At 41.1% G+C, this 20,997-nt stretch overlaps 1 protein-coding gene across 1 annotated transcript in view; it reads left to right on the top strand.

The window, feature by feature from the left end:
* Positions 1–2,015: 2,015 nt before the first annotated feature.
* LOC134209832 (transmembrane protease serine 9-like) overlaps positions 2,016–20,997 on the top strand; it is a 62,353-nt gene continuing 43,371 nt past the window's right edge. The window contains exon 1 of the mRNA XM_062685857.1: positions 2,016–3,360. Within this exon, the coding sequence (XP_062541841.1) occupies positions 2,040–3,360 (1,321 nt within the window). The 5' untranslated portion in view covers positions 2,016–2,039. The remainder of the gene's footprint in view (positions 3,361–20,997) is intronic.

Here is a 20,997-nt window from a genome sequence, read left to right as displayed (position 1 = left end):
GGGAGTTATACGAAGGGCAGGGATTAGCACGAGTGGTACAATTGCAAACTGATAATCTACAAAACGCTTGTTAGACTGGTAGTTCTCTACGGACACCGGTTTTTGAAAGGAAAGTGCTGCGTACTATCTATGTTGGCGTGCAGATGGTGGACGGTACGTGGAGAAGGCGACTGAACCACGAGTTGCATCAGCTGTTAGGAGAGCCATCCATCGTTTACACCGTGAAAATCGGACGACTGCTATGGGCCGGGCACATAGCCAGAATGTCGGACAGTAATCCGGTGAAAATGGTTCTCTACAACGATCCGACGGGAACAAGAAGGCGAGGTGCACAGCGGGCAAGGTGGATCGATCAGGTGGAGGACGATATGCGAACCCTCCGCAGACTGCGTGGTTGGCGAAGTGCAGCCATGGACCGAGCTGAATGGAGAAGACTTTCATGTATTGCACATGCCACTCCGGCCCCTCGTAACGCTGGGTAGACACCTTATGCGTGGTGCGTTACGGTGTAAGATCTACCGCGGTCACATTGTCAGCTACAGGCAAATCCTGACCCAAAGAATACCTTCCCCGATATCCAACTCCGTGGTACTTATAAGGTTATCGCTGAGTCGGGGGCCTCTCATTAAGTAAGTACTACACCAACACTTCCTTCCCCTCCCAAGTTACGGTGAAGATGGGCGTGGCCAGGAGTAGTAATCCTCATGCTTTTGTGGTTTTTATCCTAGATTGAAATCAAGAACCATACCCATCTTGATTTCTGATAGCAATCTGAATAAGGATTTCAAAAGAAAAACATGAGTATCACTAGTGTCCAATCTACGAAGTACACCGTAACTATGTTATGCTATGCTATGCTATGCACATGCCATTCCGGCCGTAGTCTGGTAATAAATAAAATCATTTGTATTTCAAGAGGTTTCAGTTCATCGTAAACCAAGTGGCACATTGTATTAGAGTATAACCCGAAGGATGCCGATAAATTTTGCTGAAGAAGGAACTTTGTTGGAATGTCCACAAAAAAGTTATAACATGGACCAATAATTTAACTTAGTGTTATTTCAAAATTATTGATCATATAGGGCTGGGATGCCAATTGGAATTATTCGGAATAGTTTCTTAACCTAAAAATCGGGAAAGGCAGGAATAAGAGCTTTGCCCACAAACAATCATAGGATGCCCGGTAGTGCGGGCAGAAACATAGATTTCTTTCATATGGTTCGAACAATCAATCTTCGAAGCGTTATAACCTTTTTTGTAGTTGTAGTTACAGCAACTTACCTTCTTCAGCTAAACATTTCGGATTTTTTTAGACTATACGCTAACGTAATGATCACGTGAAACACTGGGGGAAGTGGAAAAGGAAAAATCGATAGTTCATGTTTAAATTAATGTAAAACCAGTTTAATCTGATAGCTATAATAATGCGTTTTAAAGGGGTAATTAAATTTTTGAAAACTTCTTCTATTTTAAAGACCTTCCACCATATGTTAAAGGAAGCGAGACCTTCCACCATGTGTAGGGTTCTGGAATCGTAGTCCTGGCGTCGGTGGTTATCACTCGTATGCTTAAATGGCATGCCCATTGCAGCTGCACACGTTTATATCAGGAATTTTACGAACTAACAATCATTTCCAAAAAGCATTAAAAGTGAATGTGGTTTACTTCATGGAATCATAGGTTTCCAAAATAACAATATTTTAACAATTTGACCTGTAAAAATTAAGCTATTCCTTGGGCTGTATACGCGATAACCTTAGACACCAGAACTCTGCTGAACACAACGGTATATCCTTCGATCCTTCAAAATTTACATCACCCATATCTACACCATGAATCAAAAAGTTTTAATGACGGTACATAACACTTCACAACCATGATCATTATGCATCTAAATAGAACAACCTCCTATCAATATTAATAATAATAGTTGGAATTTCCTTATCGCATCTGATTCGAACTGCTATCAAAGCACGAATGGCCTTTCACAAAAAGCTGCTGCTTTCGCTCGTTCATTCAGTTCTAGACAATCGTCTGCAATGAACAAAATTCGCAGTTTGTTCATACTAGCCGTAGTTTTACTATTTGCTAAAGGCTCCTTGCAAAGTGAACCGAAATTCCGTCGTGCCGTGGCTCAATCGAACCGGATTTATCGATGTGGCGAGAAGAAGCGGCAAGTTGAAGGTCTCATCACCAATGGATCCAACACGAAACTTGGCGAATGGCCCTGGCATGGGGCTCTATTCTATCGAAAGAATCGTAAATCGAGGGAATACAAGTGTGGAGCTACGCTGATTCGCCAGAACTATGTCACTACCGCTGGTCATTGCGTCGTCGATCGGGAAAGTGGTTATGAAGTGAATCCAAATTCGGTCACAGTTGATTTTGGATACGTGCAGTTGTTTAGCCCTTCAAGCCATGGACAATCGCACAGTGTGCTGGAAATCTTTGTTCATCCGGAGTTTTCCAAAGATAGTAATAAGCATGACGTAGCCGTTTTGTCCTTGAAAACGGTAGTGAGATTTAGTGATTACATTCTACCCATCTGTTTGGGACTTTCAAAGACCAAAAATGCTATTCACGATCTCATCGGTGAACAAGGTGTGGTAGTCGGGTGGGGATTAACGGAAACAGACACGGAATCATCACATTTGAAAATGGCCAATTTACCCGTTGTGGATTATCCCGAGTGTCAGGAATCTGATCCGGACCTGTTCGGTCCGCTCATTTATTCGGGTATGTTTTGCGCTGGTTCCAAGAACGGGACGAGCGTTTGCAACGGCGATAGTGGTGGTGGAATGTATTTCAAGAAAGGAAGGGCGTGGACTTTGCGCGGAATCACATCGTTCTCGGGAGCTCGCACTGATGGAAGCAACAAGTGCGATGTAAATAAATACGCTGGTTTCATGAATGTGCAGTATTATGCACCTTGGATTGGCCAGATAATAAACGAAGAGTATAGAGAAGTGGCAAATGATACATCTAATGAAAACCGAACAGAGACATATGCTGAACCATTGTCCTGGCGAGATCCTCCTAGAGGCACAATCACCACAGATTTCGTGACACCACCGCCTCGGCGGGAACCTCCAAGAGACACAACCTCCCTAGATTTCGAGACATCACGGCCTTGGCGCGAACCACCAAGAGGCACATTCAATGAGAACCAAACAGCTTTATATTCTGAATCACTTTACCGGCGGGAACCTCCAAGAGACACAACGACCACAGATTTCGTGAACCCACCGCCATGGCCAGAACCTCCAAGAGGCACAACCACCACTAATTTGGCAATACCACGGCCCTGGTATGATCCACACAGAGGAACACTTAACACCATGAATTTCGCGACATCCGGTGGTAAGCTATGCTAAAAAGAATAGACTAATTTTTGTTCTAGCTTGTTTTGTTTTCAACCGTGCACTGTGGCAGTTGCAGAAACAAAATAGAACCTATTTATCGTAGTTTCAAGGGTCGGTTGGTAGAATAGAGGTAATAAACTATAAGGAAAGATTGTCGCTGTCGTCACTGGCGAAATATCTTTTGCTGGCGAGGATAGGGCGCTAAATGTCAACGAGGGAAAAATTAAAACCTTTTTTGACAGTTGTGTACCCAACATGTTTAGGAACGAGAACAAAGGGAACCGCTTGAACAATCAATCTATTGTTAGTAGCACATGTTAGATCAACATTTCCAGATTATTTTTTGCCTTTCTCGTATTCAAAGTAAAGGCTATATGGTCGCTCCAAAAAACTAACTTTTTGTAGGAGGCCTGGAGACCCATAGTGTTATATACCGATCGACTAAGCTCGAAGAAGTGATGTCTGTCTGTGTGTGTGTATGTTTGTGCGCAAACTAATCTCACTCATTTTCAAGCACTTATCCTTAACCGATTTGCTCGCAAGTTGCAAATTGCTCACAAGTTGCATTCGACGCGGAATCCTGTCCCATTGTTTCGTATTGAAAATTGGCTCAATTGGACTGGGTTTCGGAGTTATGGCTAAAATATATTTTTGTACAGGAAAAATTCTCACTCACTCTTTAGGCACTTACCTTTATCAGACGCAGAATCTTGTCCCATTGTTTTGTATTGAATTTTTTTTTCATAGCGCCATCGTGTATTTATCTGGGTTTTCCCATTGTGTGCACTCCTCCGGTAACTGTTCTGTTTCCCAGATTCTGACTATCAGCCTGTGGTCAAATTTTCCTGGTTGACCTTGATGAGTACAGCTTCCGATAGAACTTGCGACTTTCTTGATAACTCACACTCCGATTCTTCCAAGCGGCGTTTCTTCTCCTAAAAGAGGCGGGTTTGCTATCTTCGCTTCCGTCTGTATCGTTCCATGTTCTGCCGGGTCCCTTGCTGAAGCGCAACCGCCCGCACTGCGTCTTTATCCGCCCGAATCTATCTGCAACCTACGTCGAACTATTGGTCTTGGGGAGGGGTCGTTTGGCCATTTCGGCCGGAAGCCATTTCGGCCGGAAGCCATTTGGCCGAATGCCACTAGGCCGAAACCCATCTAACCGAACGGATGACCGGCCAAATAGGTCATTTGGACGAATAGGACATTTGACCGAATAGGATATTTGGCCGAATAGGAAATTTTTGCCGAATTGGATATTTGACCAAATAGGATATTTGACCGAATAAACATGTGGTCGAATGGACGTTTGGTCGAATAGGACATTAGGCCGAATAGGCCATTTGGACGAATAGGACGGTTGTATACTATTTCGCCGAAAAACACTCCGCGGATTTTTTTTTTCACGGTACGACATTCGCGGAATGTATCAACTCTCCGAAAAACATTTCACGGAATGCACCTTTTTCCGAAAGACATTTCGCGGAATATACTTTTTCACCGAAAATCATTCCGCGGAATGCCATTTGGCGGAATTCAGTTTACCGATTTCGGCTTAATTACATACAATACGGGCTAAATTCTTTAGGTTTGCGATTTAAATAATGAAAGAAGGCAATGCTTTCGGTGAATGACCACATCCAGTCGGTATAACGCAAAGTGAGTAAACAATGCCTTCTTGGAATGGACACGTATGCTTGGTATGAAAAAGAAGGTAGTCCCTTCTATGAATTATCGCATCTGTCCGGTAAAGGGAAAAGATAATGCCTACTTTGAATGGATGTTCTGCCCTAGAGATGGTCGGGTTTCACATTTTGCAAACCCGAATAGTGAATTTCTTCAAACCCGGACCCGACCCGAACCCGGAATAAAAAAAATTATCAAGCCCGAGCCCCATCCTGAGAATTTTTGCATTCGCAAACCCGTACTTGGCCCAAACCCGACATAATTTAATTATTATTATTTAGGCCGCACACAAATTTTGCTCGCAAATTCTATATATTTTCTGTTTTTTTAATCTAAAAAATGTAAGCCCAAATAACGAACTAGCCTCACAATTAACAAAATTGAATAAAATGATATATTTATTTCCTTAACCCGTACCCGACCAGGATCCGATTTTTTATCTAACAAACCCGTACCATACCCGTACTAATTTTTCAAACCCGAACCCGTCGGGTTTAGGGTTTCAAAACCTGAAATGCTAGTCTTCCTGGTATAAGATGAAAGGAGTTGATAATGCCTTTTTTAAAAGAACGCGTCTTCTCGGTATAATGCGAAGGGAGAGGTAACACCTTCTTTAAATGGATGCATCTGCCCAGTATAAGGCGAAAGGAGTTGCTAATGCCTCCTTTGAAAGAACGCATCTGTTCGGCATAACGCGATAGGGAAGAGTAACGCCTTCTTCAAATGAATGGATCTGCCCGGTATAAGGCGAAAGGAGTTGATAATGCCTTCTTTGAAATAACGCGTCTCTCCGGTATAAGGCGAAAGAGAGTAGTACCGCCTTTTTCAAATGGATGCATCTTCCTGGTATAAAGCGAAAAGAGCTGGTAGTGCCTTCTTTGTATGGATGCGTCGGTCCGGTAAGGAGTTTTAACAGAACGTATCTGCCCGGTATAAGGCGAAGGAAGGGATAATGCCTTCTTGAAATGGTAGCGTCTGCCCGGCACAAAGCGAAGCGAGGATGTAATTCCATATTTAAAGGCGGATTTAAGGCGGAAGGAAGAAATAAAGGATTATTCATAAAAATCCGTAACAGAGTAGAGAGGAATCCCTTTATTATAACTGCCCCATCTGCTAGATGTTGTACAGGATTTGTAAGGGGCAATTGAAATTTTGAAAACTACTTCTACATATTCTGGGAGGCCTTCCTTAGCCGTGCGGGAAGATGCGTAGCTGCCAAGCAAGACTATGCTGAAGGAGGCTGGGTTCAATCTCTCCCGGTCTAGGAAATTTATTGTCATTTTTTTTTTAATTTTTTAGGTATAAAAGTTTTAACGTTTCAATCTCGTGTTATACTAATGGAAAAATGGTAAGTTTTAAAATTTAAAGGTAATAATAGTGGATGTGCTGAATGAACACTAAGCTATTATTATTAATATTCCGAAAAATGGGGCATTCCGCGAAATGATACATGTAGTGAATACGATAGACCATCTGATTATTTAATATATGTTTAGACCATTTATGTGAATTTCTCTGAGTGTTAGAAAGACCACTGTTTCAAAGCTTTCAATTTTGAAAAGCTTAGAAAGAAAGCGCATACGTTAATGCACAGTTAAACGAATGCGACAAACGTCATTCAATCGTAAGAGGTGCGACTTGGTAATGAAGGAATGAAGGGAAGTAGGATGAAGGTATGAAAGAGAGAAAATGTAAATGTAAGGATCTGAGCCGGACAGACGGCAGCTAGAGAAAGCAGAAAATTTGCATGAGAGAGTAAGTCTATTGACGATGTTTCAATCGATCGGATGTATTTTGTTCATTCGTGTACGCGATTTGTATGACTCTTCGGCTAAGTCGAGTGCGAATACGACAGTACATTCCGCCAAAAATCATTCGGCGAAAAGGTACAAACCGCCATATGTTATTCCGCGAGATGTTCAACCGCGAAAATGAATTTCGCGAAATAGTTTTTGGCGAAATGTTATTCGATCGAATAGGACATATGGCCGAATAGGACATTTGGCCGAATAGGACATTTGGCCGAATAGGACATTTGGCCGAATAGGACATTTGGCCGAATAGGACATATGGCCGAATAGGTCATTCGGCTTATTTGGTCGAATAGGACATTTGGCCGAATAGGACATTTGGTAGAAAAGAACATTTGGCCGGCTTTGGGACAGTTCGTCGAATGACATTTCGTCGAACGACGTTTAGTCGAATGACATTTAGTCGAAAGTACATTTGGTCGAAGAGACATTTAGTCGAATGGACATTTAGTCAAATGGACATTTAGTCGAATGACATTTGGTCGAATGGAAAATTAGTCAAATGCGGAAAAGGTTTAGTCTAAACACCATTATCCATTTAACTAATTACCAAAAATGGTCGTCGATATATTTTTGGTTAAATTTGAATAAATAATTCACAAGATATGTACATGGATAAACTGATTGGAGGAATTCAGTGGACGTGAAGAAGTTCAATCAGCGGCAGAAACAAATACGGATGCCAATGAGGATTTCTCACATGAGTTAACAGAAACTTCTGGAGACCCTGGTGGGTCATAGAAAAATAAAAAAATACAGAAATAGCAAAACATTAGGTACTGATGGTGCAATAGCCTCTATTCCATTTTCGGCACATGGTCAAAAACCAATGATATTACTTTTTTTTTGTTAAATATCTTGGTTGCGCATATGCACAGCACATGTTTCGAAATGGACAAATTGATATGAAATTTGCGAAAAAGAATCCACGTGTCTTGGAGGGACTCGAACCCTCAACCTCCTACTCTCTAGATAGGCGTGATAACTCCTACACAACAAGACCACTTAAAGGTCACGTTTGCGGAAAAGCCATAAGAATCCGAGTACCAACCTCCACCGCGGTTAGCTCTTTTTTGCAAATTGAATATCTTTCGGATGCTTGATTTGTCCAATCTCACATGTACTTTACTGTTGTATATCCACAGTCAAGCGAGTGCACATTGTTTATTAAACGAGAGGATCGCACTCTATGCCCCCAACAACGGACTGGGCGGATTTGTATAGAGTGCGAGTCAATCACAGTCTTTTTGCAAATTTTATATCAATTTGTCCATTTCGAAACATGTGCTGTGCATATGCGCAGCCAAGATATTTAACAAAAGAATGGTTTTCGTACGGCCGAGTTGCCGAATAATATGCAATTAATTGTAATGATATTAATGTTATTTTTCCAATACTTCATCGTAGTCGGCTTTGGAACATTTAGTCTAATGACATTTGGTCAAATGACATTTTGTCGAAAGGACGTTTAGTCGTAGGGACATTTGGTCGAATGAAAATGACTTTCTTATTCTTTTCATTGAAACTCTTTCTTTCTCTCAATATTTCTACAATAATTAGTTCAGAATAACCGGAGACGAGCCAGCCTAGGGCTGAAAGTCTCCTTAATGAAGACACAAAAAAAATAGTTCAGAATAAAATTTAATTATTGGCCGAAAATTTAATTCCGACAAAATGGTCATAGATCATAAATTTATTCGACTTTATGTCTAATGACAAAACATCATTCGACTGATTTTCTTTTGACCAGGTGGTATAGATTCATCATAGTCAGTTAGAGGGGTTCGTCAAAGTTAATATCCAGTCGGGAATATTTTCGTATTATTTATGAACCCATCCTTCTTTGGACATTATTATAGCAACCATTATGTGACTTTTAGAAACACCACAAAAAATCATTTATTTTTCAATTGTTATTGACTAAAGTTCTTTTCTTTCAAATAGCCATTCGACGGAACGTCATTAGACTAAATGTATGAAGATTCTAAACTCTGATTTCGACTAAATGTCCATTCGACCAAATGTCCATTCAACGAAGTGTCCTTTCGACCAAATGTCATTCGACCAAATGTCCTGCGTCTCTAGTGGATTAAAAACACATTTTCGACTAAATGTCCCTTCGACCAAATGTCCATTCAACGTAATGTCCTTTCGACCAAATGTCATTCGACTAAGTGTCATTCAACGAGATGTCTTTCAACGACATGGTATAGATTCTATTTGGCCGAATTTGAATACAGTGTGTGTGTGTGTGTACAAACTAACCCCCACTGTCTGGCAGTGATGTTATGGAAGAAAGCTGTCTGTTAAAACAGTCAGATTTAATCCGGGAGTTAGAAAGTGTTAGCTCCACTGCAGCTCCAGTGACCCATTTCAGAGTGCCTGGTATTTCATGTCCACTCCGAGGTCACTATCACTAACAGTAAGCCCCGCCTGGTTATGCTACCGTTTATCAAATGGATAAAGGTATCATAATCAAACTTCCGGATGCAAAACATATATATTTTGAATCCAGCGCGCATTTAGTAGAATTCATCATACATATGTTATCAAATAAGGTACCCCGGGGCAAGTGGGACCTAAAAAAACGCTAGTTCAGCAAAATCATTAACGCATACTTACAAAACAGGGTATTTCAGGGCATTAACCACGGATACATCATTATATGCTTCCGTTGTTGAAGTGTAGACGTGTTGTAAGCCATTTATTCAGTTACAAAAATAATGGTAGTGATATAAATAAATTTACCTGTGAGACCCACTTACCCCTTCAAACGGGGCAAGTGGGACCTATTTTGCTTTATAGGCTTTATACTGTCGAACGAAACTAATTTGAAGAATGTAGATATAATGTTCATGTAATTTCTGAGTCGTAGTATTTCAGATCATGGATGGAGGATTATTGCTTGTCAGACTTTTGTTTTTGCAAAAAGAAAGGGATTACAATGTTATCAGATATAAAAACAAGACAACAGCCGGTTTACTGTTGAATTGGCAATTGTCTGGTTTTCCATTAGCTTACTTTCTTACCAAATGTGTTAGATGGAAGAGATGAGCAAATCTTTGTTCACTTTGCGAATGAATGTTTCTCTGTTTAGAACACAAATTATAACATAAATTAGAACTTCGAAAGAAACGTTTTTATTCAGGCGATGCGCAGTGTTGTAAATTTGTAATAGAACGAAATGGACAATTTATGTCTTAAGCACTTTATTTATCTGCAAATCTGTTAATCTGATGCGATGTTTAAAAATAACAAAACACAAGAAAAAACCTGTTGATCTATTGTAGAATAAATAGATTGTTTGCACTGTAAATGGAAAATATCGCATAGTTATAACCATTGGTCTTTTCCATGAGGAAGATAATTTCCAGAAAGTAAAATACACATTTGGTAAATCAACTGTACACTACTTCTTAACAACGAAACTAACGATATCAACTGCATTTGATTCAGATCCATATGATATATGAGTGTCGACGTTATTTTTCACTGGAAAACAATCTAAAAACAGGTAAAATGGCACTATCGAAAATGTTTTTCAAATATGTCCCACTTGCCCCATGTATGTTAAAACTGAAGGGCAAGTGAAAATTGCAGATTTTGGCTTTAATCAAAACTTTTAAATCGTTTTCGATGTCACATAATTATTTAATTGCTCAAAATATTCACTTTCCACATCAATAATGAATTTGGAAACGACTATTTTGCTGGAAATCCATTGAATTAAAATAAAAGTAATAGATTTTGCCGGTAGTTTAAAGTCATGATTAAACAATACCATTAGTATGGTGCCGCAAATGGTTTTGATTCCAATTTTTTTGTGTCAGGCGAATTCGTTGATAATTCTGCTTCATCTTTCTAGAACATTGTTACCATTAAAAACGTTCACCAATTAATCGCCAGCCATAGTACCCACTTACCCCGTATTTTCACTTGCCCCGGGGTACCTTAGTTGTTGTATCTTACCATTTTGCGAGTATGGGATCAAAAAAGTTAAATCTCCGAACATGAAGTAGGGAGCGGGACCATTTGAGCAGCACCCCCTATTCCCGTCCGCAACGTTGAGTACTCGAGCGCGTTCCAACCAAATGGTTGGATTTTCTGTACATCACTAGATATCGACAGAAACTAACCATGTACTAAGAAACAATTAATTCGGTTGTAATGCGCTTGAGTAATGAACGCTGCGGACGGGAATAGGGGGTGCGGCCCAAATGGTTCTCTACCCTATTGTATCTAAACGCGCAACATGATGGTAAAATATTCACTCTTCTCAAGGCTTTCTCCAATTCTGCTCAATTGGCTTAGCTAACGATAATAACACGATGGCACATAACTTTGAGAAGATGGAGAGAGCTAACAACAATAGTTAGTAAATTTTAAAGTGAATATCATTTAAAAGAATAAGGAGAAATCGGAACGTGCTCACCAATTATGTTTGTATCCCTGGTGTCCAGCATAAGGGCAGTTCCTTCCAGAACAATAGCCTGCCGGAACCAAGCTTCTTTCTCAAAACCAATAAAACCACCACACTTGCATTTGGAGCAGTCCACAACTATCATCCGGAGTCACAAGCGCTAGAATGTCCAGTCCAGCTGCTTATCGTTGTTGACCTTGGCATATTCGGCCTTTGACGGTGTATTATCAACAACGGGTTTTAGATGTATATCTCCAACGTAAATCATCTTTTGAAGATCCGCCGGTAACGATGCAATAAACGATGAGGGAGCTGGAAAACGCTGAGCGCAGCAGCAGCAACAGATTCCACACAGCAATTCAACTTGATTGATATATTACATTGCATTTTTATACTTTTTTATACATTTTTATAATAACACAGCGCTTGACAAATTTTCTGACGTGAAAAAAAAACTGGACTTTGCTTTAGCGTGACTTACTACGATCTTCTGGCGGCTGTAATCATTTGGCCGAATTTGAATACAGTAGGCTGAAAGTCTCCTTAATAAAGACCCACCCGTTTTTGGGAACATTTTCTTCCCGATTTTGGCAACAACTTCGAAAACATTTATTTTATAACTTTTTTGAGCCAAAATCTTTTTATTAATAGGAAATAAGATAAACAAAACTAAAAGTGAATGTCATTAAGGTTTATATGCGTATTGCGGGCTCTGTACGCATAGTGTAGAAATACTACAATAAGAGATCGGCGAAGACGCCATCTTGTTTCCAATCGAACCGTCAAAAGCGGTTCCAATTCGACTTGTTTACATTTTGCATCCATAAGAAGCAAGCAAAAAGTTCAAGTGCGGCCAATCTTATTTTTACAATATCATGCATTTTCATACGTTGCCATTTCGACAGTTTTTCACTCCGCCGGTCTCTGGTTATAGGGTTGCTAGCATAGTGGGCACTTCCGCTGAAATAATGAATTGCCACTTGTGTCATAGCTCATTGCAAACAATTTCTAGTGATTTTTTTCTGTTCTTCTTATTCACGTTTTCTATGTTCCTATTCCTGGGGCGTATCCGAGGATGGAGAGATGCGGCCTCGAACCGTGTATTGTGGCGTCAAATTGTTGATTCAGTGTTATCTGTTTAGATGTAAACTAAATAAATGAAATGAATGTTCCTATTCACACTACCCTAATCTAACCGTAGAATGTCGTATTTTTTTTTGCATTTTCAACCCCGATTGGGTTCTCGGCCAGCTTATTCACATCGTTGTACATATTTCAACACTAATTGTGATTAGGTATTCGCCGTACAGCAACTTGCCCATGAATACAACTTGCCCATCATCTATTCATTGACTTCATAGCCGCATACTATACAATCGATTGGGACACGCTATGGCAGCTAATGCACGAAAACGGATTTCTGGATAAGCTGATACGGTTGTTTAAGGCATTGATGGATCGGGTGATGTGATGTGTGCGTAGTTCGAGTTTTAGGGGCATTCTCGAGTCCTTTCAAAACGCGCTGATGGTTACGGGAAGGCATCGTGCCTTCTATTCAACATCGCTTTGGAGTGATTGATACGAAACGCAGGGATTGACACGAGTGGTACGATTTTCACGAATTCCGTTCAGTTTTTTGGTTTCGCCGACGACATTGATTTTTTTTTTTTTCCAAGTTCGTTTATTTGGTAGGCTCAGGCGTGTATAACACTTTACGGAGCCATATTTCTTTGTGATATATACATTCAATGTCATTTTTTTAGTTAGTAAGAGAGGGATAGGAGCCAGCGTACTCGTGGTGACTCGAGGTTAGTTTACAATATTAAAGGATGGACGAGGCTTAGGATTCGGAATCAAGGAATTTCGGCTGCTCATCCGGGCATTTGGCGTAAGGGACGATGTGGCGTGTCGTCGTGCTCGAGGATTGGTTCTACTGGGAGCGTCTTCCGGATGGCCTGAGTAACGGAGATCTACGGAACATAGAGACAGAGACAGTACAAAAAAACTTTAAAATTAGATTTTGATGTCAGAATCACAAATGAAACTATAAATGGCCTGCATATAGACCGCATCACGATCCCCCAAAACACCTCGAATTTCCCTGAAGGGTTGTTTACCTCGGGCCACTAGGGTATCCAATAGTCGCTCTCTGGAGGCGTCATTTTCCGAGCAGAACCAAACTACGTGATCGATGTCATCATAACCGGCTCCGCACCTACATAAGTTGCTATCGACAAGGTTTATTCTGTAGAGATGTGCGTTTAGTGAATAGTGATTGGACATAAGTCTCGACATCACGCGAATGAAGCCTCGACTTAAATCCTCACCTCTGAACCACGCTCGCCCAGAAACTTTTGGAACTATGGAAAATAGCCACCGTCCGAGTTCATTGTGTGTCCAATTCCTTTGCCAACTTTGAAGAGTACTCTGACGGACTAATGGGAAAAACTCGTTGCTCGAGAATTGTCTATCATAAACCTCACCTTCCTGTGCGCCCACCTTTGCCAGCGAGTCTGCCTTCTCATTGCCGTAGATTGAGCAGTGAGATGGGACCCAAACAAAGGTAATCTTGAATGATCTTTTCGACCAAAACACGCATCTGCTCTCTTATGTTTGTAAGAAAGTAAGATGCGTGCTTAACAGGTTTCATCGACCGGAGTGCCTCGATAGAACTAAGACTATCCGAGAAGATGAAATAATGGTCTACGGGCTGATTGGAAATTATCCCCAAAGCGAAGTTAATTGCTGCCAGCTCAGCAACATAAACCGAACACGGTTCCTGAAGTTTTTGGAAGGTGGTTGAAGTTACATTGAAAACACCGAAGCCAGTGGATCCGTTGATGCGAGAACCATCAGTGAAATATCTGTTGTTGCAATTGACATGTTCATATTTTTCAGAAAAAGTGATAGAATAGATTTTTCTCGAATATGATCTGGTATCCCATGAATAGCATGTTTTATGGACAGATCGTATTCAATGGGGGAACTGTCGTTGGTGAAGTGAACTCGAGGGGATTATAACACGGAAGACAAAGATCTGATGATATGTAGTTGAGATAAACTCAGGAATCTTGAACGACAAGTTAGTTCAAGCATATTATCGAAGTTATCTAGAACAAGTGTGTTACTTGTTCCACATTTGATGAGTATTCTAAGCGAGAGCTCCCAGTAACGGTGCTTTAAAGGAGTGACTCCAGCAAGCACCTCCAGGCTCATGTTATGCGTTGAATGCATGCAGCCAAGGGCAATACGCAAACAACGATACTGAATTCGTTCCAATTTGATCAGGTGGCAATCAGCTGCTGAGAGGAAGCAGAAGGAGCCATACTCTAAAACAGAGAGAATAGTCGTTCTATAGAGTTTGATGAGGTCTTCCGGGTGAGCACCCCACCATGTTCCGGAGATAGAACGTAGAAAATTGATCCTTTTCCGGCATTTTTGTATCAAATACTCAATGTGGAGTTTCCAGGTACATTTGGAATCAAACACGACCCCAAGGTATTTAGAAGATAAAGATTGGTTGATGTCATCATTCAACAGCTTGAGTTTCAGTTGACCTAAATGTCTGGCCCAAACAGTCAGATTATCCAGGGTACTTTGCAATGGTCCTTGCAAGACAGCTGCACATGGACCTCTTAGAGAGACCACGGCATCATCTGCAAGTTGTCTGAGCGTGCATTGTCCTTCCAAACAATTGTCAATATCTTTGACATAGAAATTATAAAGCAAGGGACTTAAACATGAACCTTGGGGAAGGCCCATGTAACTAGTTCTGGAAGTTGTCAGAGTGCCGAGTGTGAAGTTCATTTGTTTTTCTGACAACAAATTGTACAAGAAATTATTCAAAATAATGGGTAATCCATTACTGTGCAGATTGTCTGACAGTACTTCTATGGAAACTGAATCAAAAGCGTCCTTTAATGTCCAAGAATACTGAAGCCAATTGCTCCTTGTGCGCAAAGGCCAGTTGTATATCTGAAGAAAGCAACGCTAGACAATCGTTTGTTCCTTTCCTTTTCTAAATCCAAACTGAGTATTTGAAAGTAATGCATTTGGTTCGACCCAATGTTCGACTCTTGAAAGGATCATTTTCTCCAATAATTTTCTCATGCATGATAGCATGGCAATCGGTCGGTATGAATTGTGATTAGACGCTGGTTTCCCAGGCTTTTGAATAGCTATTACTTTGACCTGTCGCCATTCAGGTGGCACAATGTTGTACTCCATGAAACAGTTGTACAGGTCAAGTAATCGTCTTTTTGCGATATCTGGGAGGTTTTTCAGAAGATTGAATTTGATGTTGTCGCATCCCGGAGCAGAGTTATTCGATGAAAGAAGAGACATAGAAAGTTCCAGCATTGTGAATGGTCCACCCAAAGAACCGGGATCAGTGACTGATTCTCGAAATAGCGGTTCTGCTGGTACGGAATCTGGGTAGACTTTTTTGGGAAGTTGAATATCCATCGATTGGAGTATTCTTCACTCTCATTGGTGGAAATGCGGTTCCGCATGTTGCGAGCCGTTTTCCAAAGTGTTGTCATTGAGGTTTCTCGTGATAGTCCTCGACAAAACGTCGCCAGTAGCTACGTTTTTTGCCTTGAGAAGATTTTTGAGTTTTCTTTCGAGCCTCAAAAAGCTCTGACCTTCCGTGTTTACGGAAGGCCTTGAAGGCATCAGATTTCTCAGAATACAACTTAGTACATTCATCATCCCATCCAGGAGTGGCTGGTCTTCTGATGACAGATGTACTTGGAACGCGTCGTTTCTGAGCTTCTAGTGCGCTTTTTTGAATCAACTCAGTAAGGAATCGATATTCATCCAAAGGGGGAAGAGTATCAGTTGATTCAATACCAATTTTACCGCCGATGCAAATTTTTGCCAGTCAATGTTCTTCGTGAGATCGAAAGGAACATTAACTGGCTCAGATTGTTGATAGCCACTCTTAATTGTGGTGACTATCGGCATATGGTCACTACCATGGGGATCTTGAATTACCTTCCACGTGCAATCTAATGATAGTGAATTTGAACATAAAGACAGATCAATACGGCTTTGTTGACCATTTGGTCCTATTCGAGTTACTTCACCAGTGTTCAAAATATTCAAATTGAAATCGTCACACAAATCATAGAAAATAGGCGCTCTATAATCGTCATACGTTTCGCCCCATCCAATACCATGTGCGTTCATATCACCCAATATCAATACTGGAGATGATAGGAGGGAGACTGCGCTCCAAAATGTCGACGATTAATAGAGGCATTTGGAGGAATGTACACTGAAGCTATGCAAAGATCTTTATTCTTCACATTTACTTGGCATGCGACGATTTCTAAGCCGGGAACAGTCGGAATGGGAATTCTGTAGAAGGAGTAGCATTTTTGATCCCCAAAAGAACGCCACCATAATGATCATTCCGATCTTGGCGAATAATATTAAAATCGTGGAAGTTGATTTCATCTTCAGAAGAAAGCCATGTTTCACAGAGTGTAAATATATCGCAATCGGAATTGCGAATCAAAACTTGAACACGTCTAATTTATTTTTCAGACTATGACAGTTCCACTGCAGCACAGTGATTGTATCTTGCATGGCCGTATTATCCATCGAAAGATACAATTTCTGCAAGAAGGGGCCATGAAACAGTCAATTGCTTCAGATAACTTTCTACTGTTGGTATAAAGAGGTCAATGAGTGGCCTCAATGAATTCGGAATATTGAACAAATTCAGAAAACGGTCCACGAGGTCCTTAAATGAGATCAATCCTCGCTTGGACGGAATATTTTTTCTGGAAGTGCGAATTGCATTTTTTCTTTCATTGATTCTCCTAACCGGATGTTTCTTGGAAACATCGGTTTTAGGCAATGTCTTGCTGCAACTAGGATCCAAAGGAGCAGTGAAGACAGATTGCTTCGAGATTTTAAATAATCCCCATTACCTTCAGATTTTGGCAAGCTTTTATGGATGACTTTTGTTCTCTTACGGCGCGATCCCGGGAAGACGGTTGCTTCCTCTTTTCGGGCACGTGTACTTCGAAGAATCATCCATATCAGCTACGTCGGAGTCCAATTCATCAGTGGCAATAGAATCGTAGTAATCACTTACTCGAACGGCAGCTGAAATAGCAGCCGTGGCGGTGGTTGTGGCGGATGTGTCTTGCGACTTAACCATTTCCGCATACGACTGCTTGGAGCGCTGTACCAACGAGCGCTTCACTTTTGGGTGCGCTTTTTGTACACTGGGCATTCTTGCAGAACCATGGGGAGGATCCATGCCACAATAAGCGCACTTTGTAGCTTGTTGTTGACAGGACTCCTCCTATGCTTTTCAAAACATTTGCCACAACGGGGCTTGTTGTCGCAAAACTCGGCAGTGTGCCCCAACTGTTTGCAGTTGGTACAATTGAACACCCTCGGCACAAAAAGACGCACCGGAAATAACATATTTTCAATATCTACATATTTTGGGAGAATCGAACCGGCGAACGTCACCCGAAGCGAGCCTGACTTAGAATACACTTTCTTACCATCTACCATGGCTGCTGAATGCAACTCTTTGCAATCCAGAATATCCACAGTAGATTGCAGGGCGTTCTTAATACGACCTTTTCCTGCAAGTACATCCTTGCAGGTCAGGCTCGCTGCGTTTATCACACCTTCGATTTCGACCTCCCGCGAGGGACATAAACCAAATATTCAACATTGTAGGCCTTGTCTTTAGCGATTTCGTTTGCATCCTTGTATGTAGGTGCGGTTATGCGTAGTTTGTTCCGATTTACCTGATGGAAATCAGTTTTCGGAAAACGACGCGTCAAATCTCGCTTAATGCCGAGAAAATCTAGGCTTTTCACTTTCTGCCGAAAGTAAACAACCCAAGGCCCAGGAGAAGATGCATGGTAGAATCGTGTGCGACCACCATCTTTGGGAGGCCCACTGCCCTCCGCAGTCTCCGCCTCCATTATCACCTCGCAAGGTGTTGGAAGTATAGTTATTACAAGCTAAGAACTAATAACTATTAACTAATTAGAAAAAAAACTAATAAAAAAACTAATTCAAACTATTCTAATCAGACCCACTCTGTGGGAGAACAATACAACAATCTTTGCCACTTATCTGCGGCTGCTGCTGTAGGTAGCAGCAGTAACAATAGCCTGTTTCACTGGCGTCGCCAGAAGCAGCTACTTCCCCTCGCCGACAGTGATCGCCTTGGATCCGTAGGTAGGATACGCACCACACAATAGCACTCGCACTACCGAACACAATCCGCGATGAGACACAGCACACACGTCTGGCTCGTTCGAACTATCGGCACGGAATGACGACATTGATTTTATAGCACGTAACTATGAGAAGATGGAGTAAGCCCACATCAGACTAAAAGGGAAGCTAAACGGATTGAACTAGTCAACAACACTTCGAAGACGAAGTATATGATAGGAAAAAAGGATAATGTAAGCAACCCACCACGAGTTTGTATCGGTGGTGACGAAATCGAGGTGGTTGAAGAGTTCGTTAACTTAGGCTCACTGGTGACCAGAGATGTCCTATACAGTTGGCAAAAATTTGCTCTTTTATTTTTCACAATTTTTAGCAATCATATAAAATGCATTGCCCTCACAATTAATAGATGAATTTTCTAAATGTCACTTCAATCTGACAATCTGTGCACGCCAAATACACGCGGGCGCGAGCACCTGCCAACTGTGTAGGATATCTCTGCTGGTGACCTCCGATAACGATACCAGAACAGAAATTCGGAGACGCATCATAACATGAAAACGTACGTAATTTGGATTTTTTTTCGATTTTAAAATTTTTTTCCAAAGAAAAAATGGACTAAATTTTATTTTATTTTTATTTTATTTTATTTTCAATAGCAAAAAATTAGGAAGGATTCGTCGTCGAATACAACCTGTTGCAAGCAAATCGGATAAAACTACACCCAACCAGAGATTGCAACATTTTATTGCAATCTCGCATTAGTTTCGTGTACAGTTTGCCATAAATTGCGACATATGCACAGATTGTATTAAGTAAACGGCAGGCCCTTGCATTAGGTTTCCGATCACGAGAAAATAAGAACTGGTTATGTGTTAGTGTTGTCTACATTGAATCTAATTTTACACTCCCCCATCGAGGAGTGAAATGCTGTATACTTCGACAACCTCAGCAAGCATACAAAAAAATTCGGTCAAAGACGAGAATTGAACCCGGACCCTCCACCCTTAGCACATCTAGACTGACGCGCTAACCATCTGGACTATTTACCAGATGAGGAACGACGCGACCAAAGGCAATCATAATCCACGTTTCATGCTATGCAGATGTGTCAAGTGGAAGGGTAACAGGGATAGCAATGAGTGATACGAGTGGAATAAACACCATGCATATTTGTGTCCTTTTCCGTTATCAAGCTAAATGGAATCAGGAAGATTGTGTGGGTTGAAGTTATATTGCTGTACACGATTCATATACTTGTTCTAGCAGGAGCCAGCGAGATTCGTTTGGATGTATTGATCGAAACCAAATAAACCGACTTAATGCAATGAGCTGTATTAACAAGTATGACATTCTCTGATCGGTTTGAATGCGAGATTTGATATAAAATGATTATTACAAAGAATGTCACACAGAATTGTTTTGGGTGTAAGTACAAAAAAGTGTATCTAATATTTTTTGTGCACACACACACACATAGGGCTGCGAAATGGCGAGTTGACATCTGGGAAGGAGCGACCTACACAGCTCTGGTCCTCACATGTTCCAATCTCACGCTTCCACGGGTCTTCCGATGACAATCGACCGCCAGTTAAGGGTTTTCTACTTAGCTGGTAATGCAGCCTGGGCACTGTTGTCCTTCTGACATCAGCTAGAGTGAGGGGGTGCGACCAAGGGGACCATCGTTCCTAAACCCTTGTTAGGGCGATAAACCGCAAACGCGATGGGTTTTTGACCTTCCAGGTGGCGACGGAACAGCTGGACGCCATCATCGACTTTGCGTCATCGAAGCATAATATCAGCAAGGACCTCAAGGGAAGCTTGCTGAAACTTCGAAAGTCGATGTTGGACGCCAAACTGGAGAAGGCGGTCGTAATGGCCAAGTGCAAACCCGTGAAATTCATGGAGTCGAGCCCAAGTAGCACACGCAACATCTTCCAAAAAGCACATTGTTTCTATTCAGTTTCATTAAAGGCATTGGAAAAACATCAAAGCACGAAAAAGTTGCATCAAGATGTCAAAAACGTTCGAGTTGTGATCAATGTTTCATTAGCATTGCAAAGCCATTTCATGAGACAGATTCGAACAGCTGATCGAAATTTTGAGTGGACGGCTCGGTCTTTGTTTTGGTAAATTTGCATGTAAACCATCATCATTTCGTCATCATCATCATCATTTCATTTCATTTTCGCAAATGTTCCTTGTAAAATGTAAATATTAGTATTTGGTCTCCTGTCATTTGAGCTTTCTATAAAATGGCTTATTGCAATGCAGTACACGGTAAAATATATACACGTCCATGCGAACTGTTCTGCATTTGAATATGCACTACTTTGAAATCAAATCAATATCAATAGCTGAGCTCGTCGCATTCAAAGACCACCACTTCCATTTGACGTGCATAATATTTTGAATTTAAAACAACAAAATAAAAAAAAAAGAATTGCCTCAGCTCAGATTTGAGTAACATACCTTTGCTTGAAAGTCCTTCGTCTTACCA

The sequence above is a fragment of the Armigeres subalbatus genome, chromosome 2, assembly GCF_024139115.2.
Source record: "Armigeres subalbatus isolate Guangzhou_Male chromosome 2, GZ_Asu_2, whole genome shotgun sequence".
Classification (NCBI taxonomy): domain Eukaryota; kingdom Metazoa; phylum Arthropoda; class Insecta; order Diptera; family Culicidae; genus Armigeres; species Armigeres subalbatus.
Note: the sequence above shows the minus strand (reverse complement) of the source record. Positions and strands in the feature narration are given on the sequence as shown.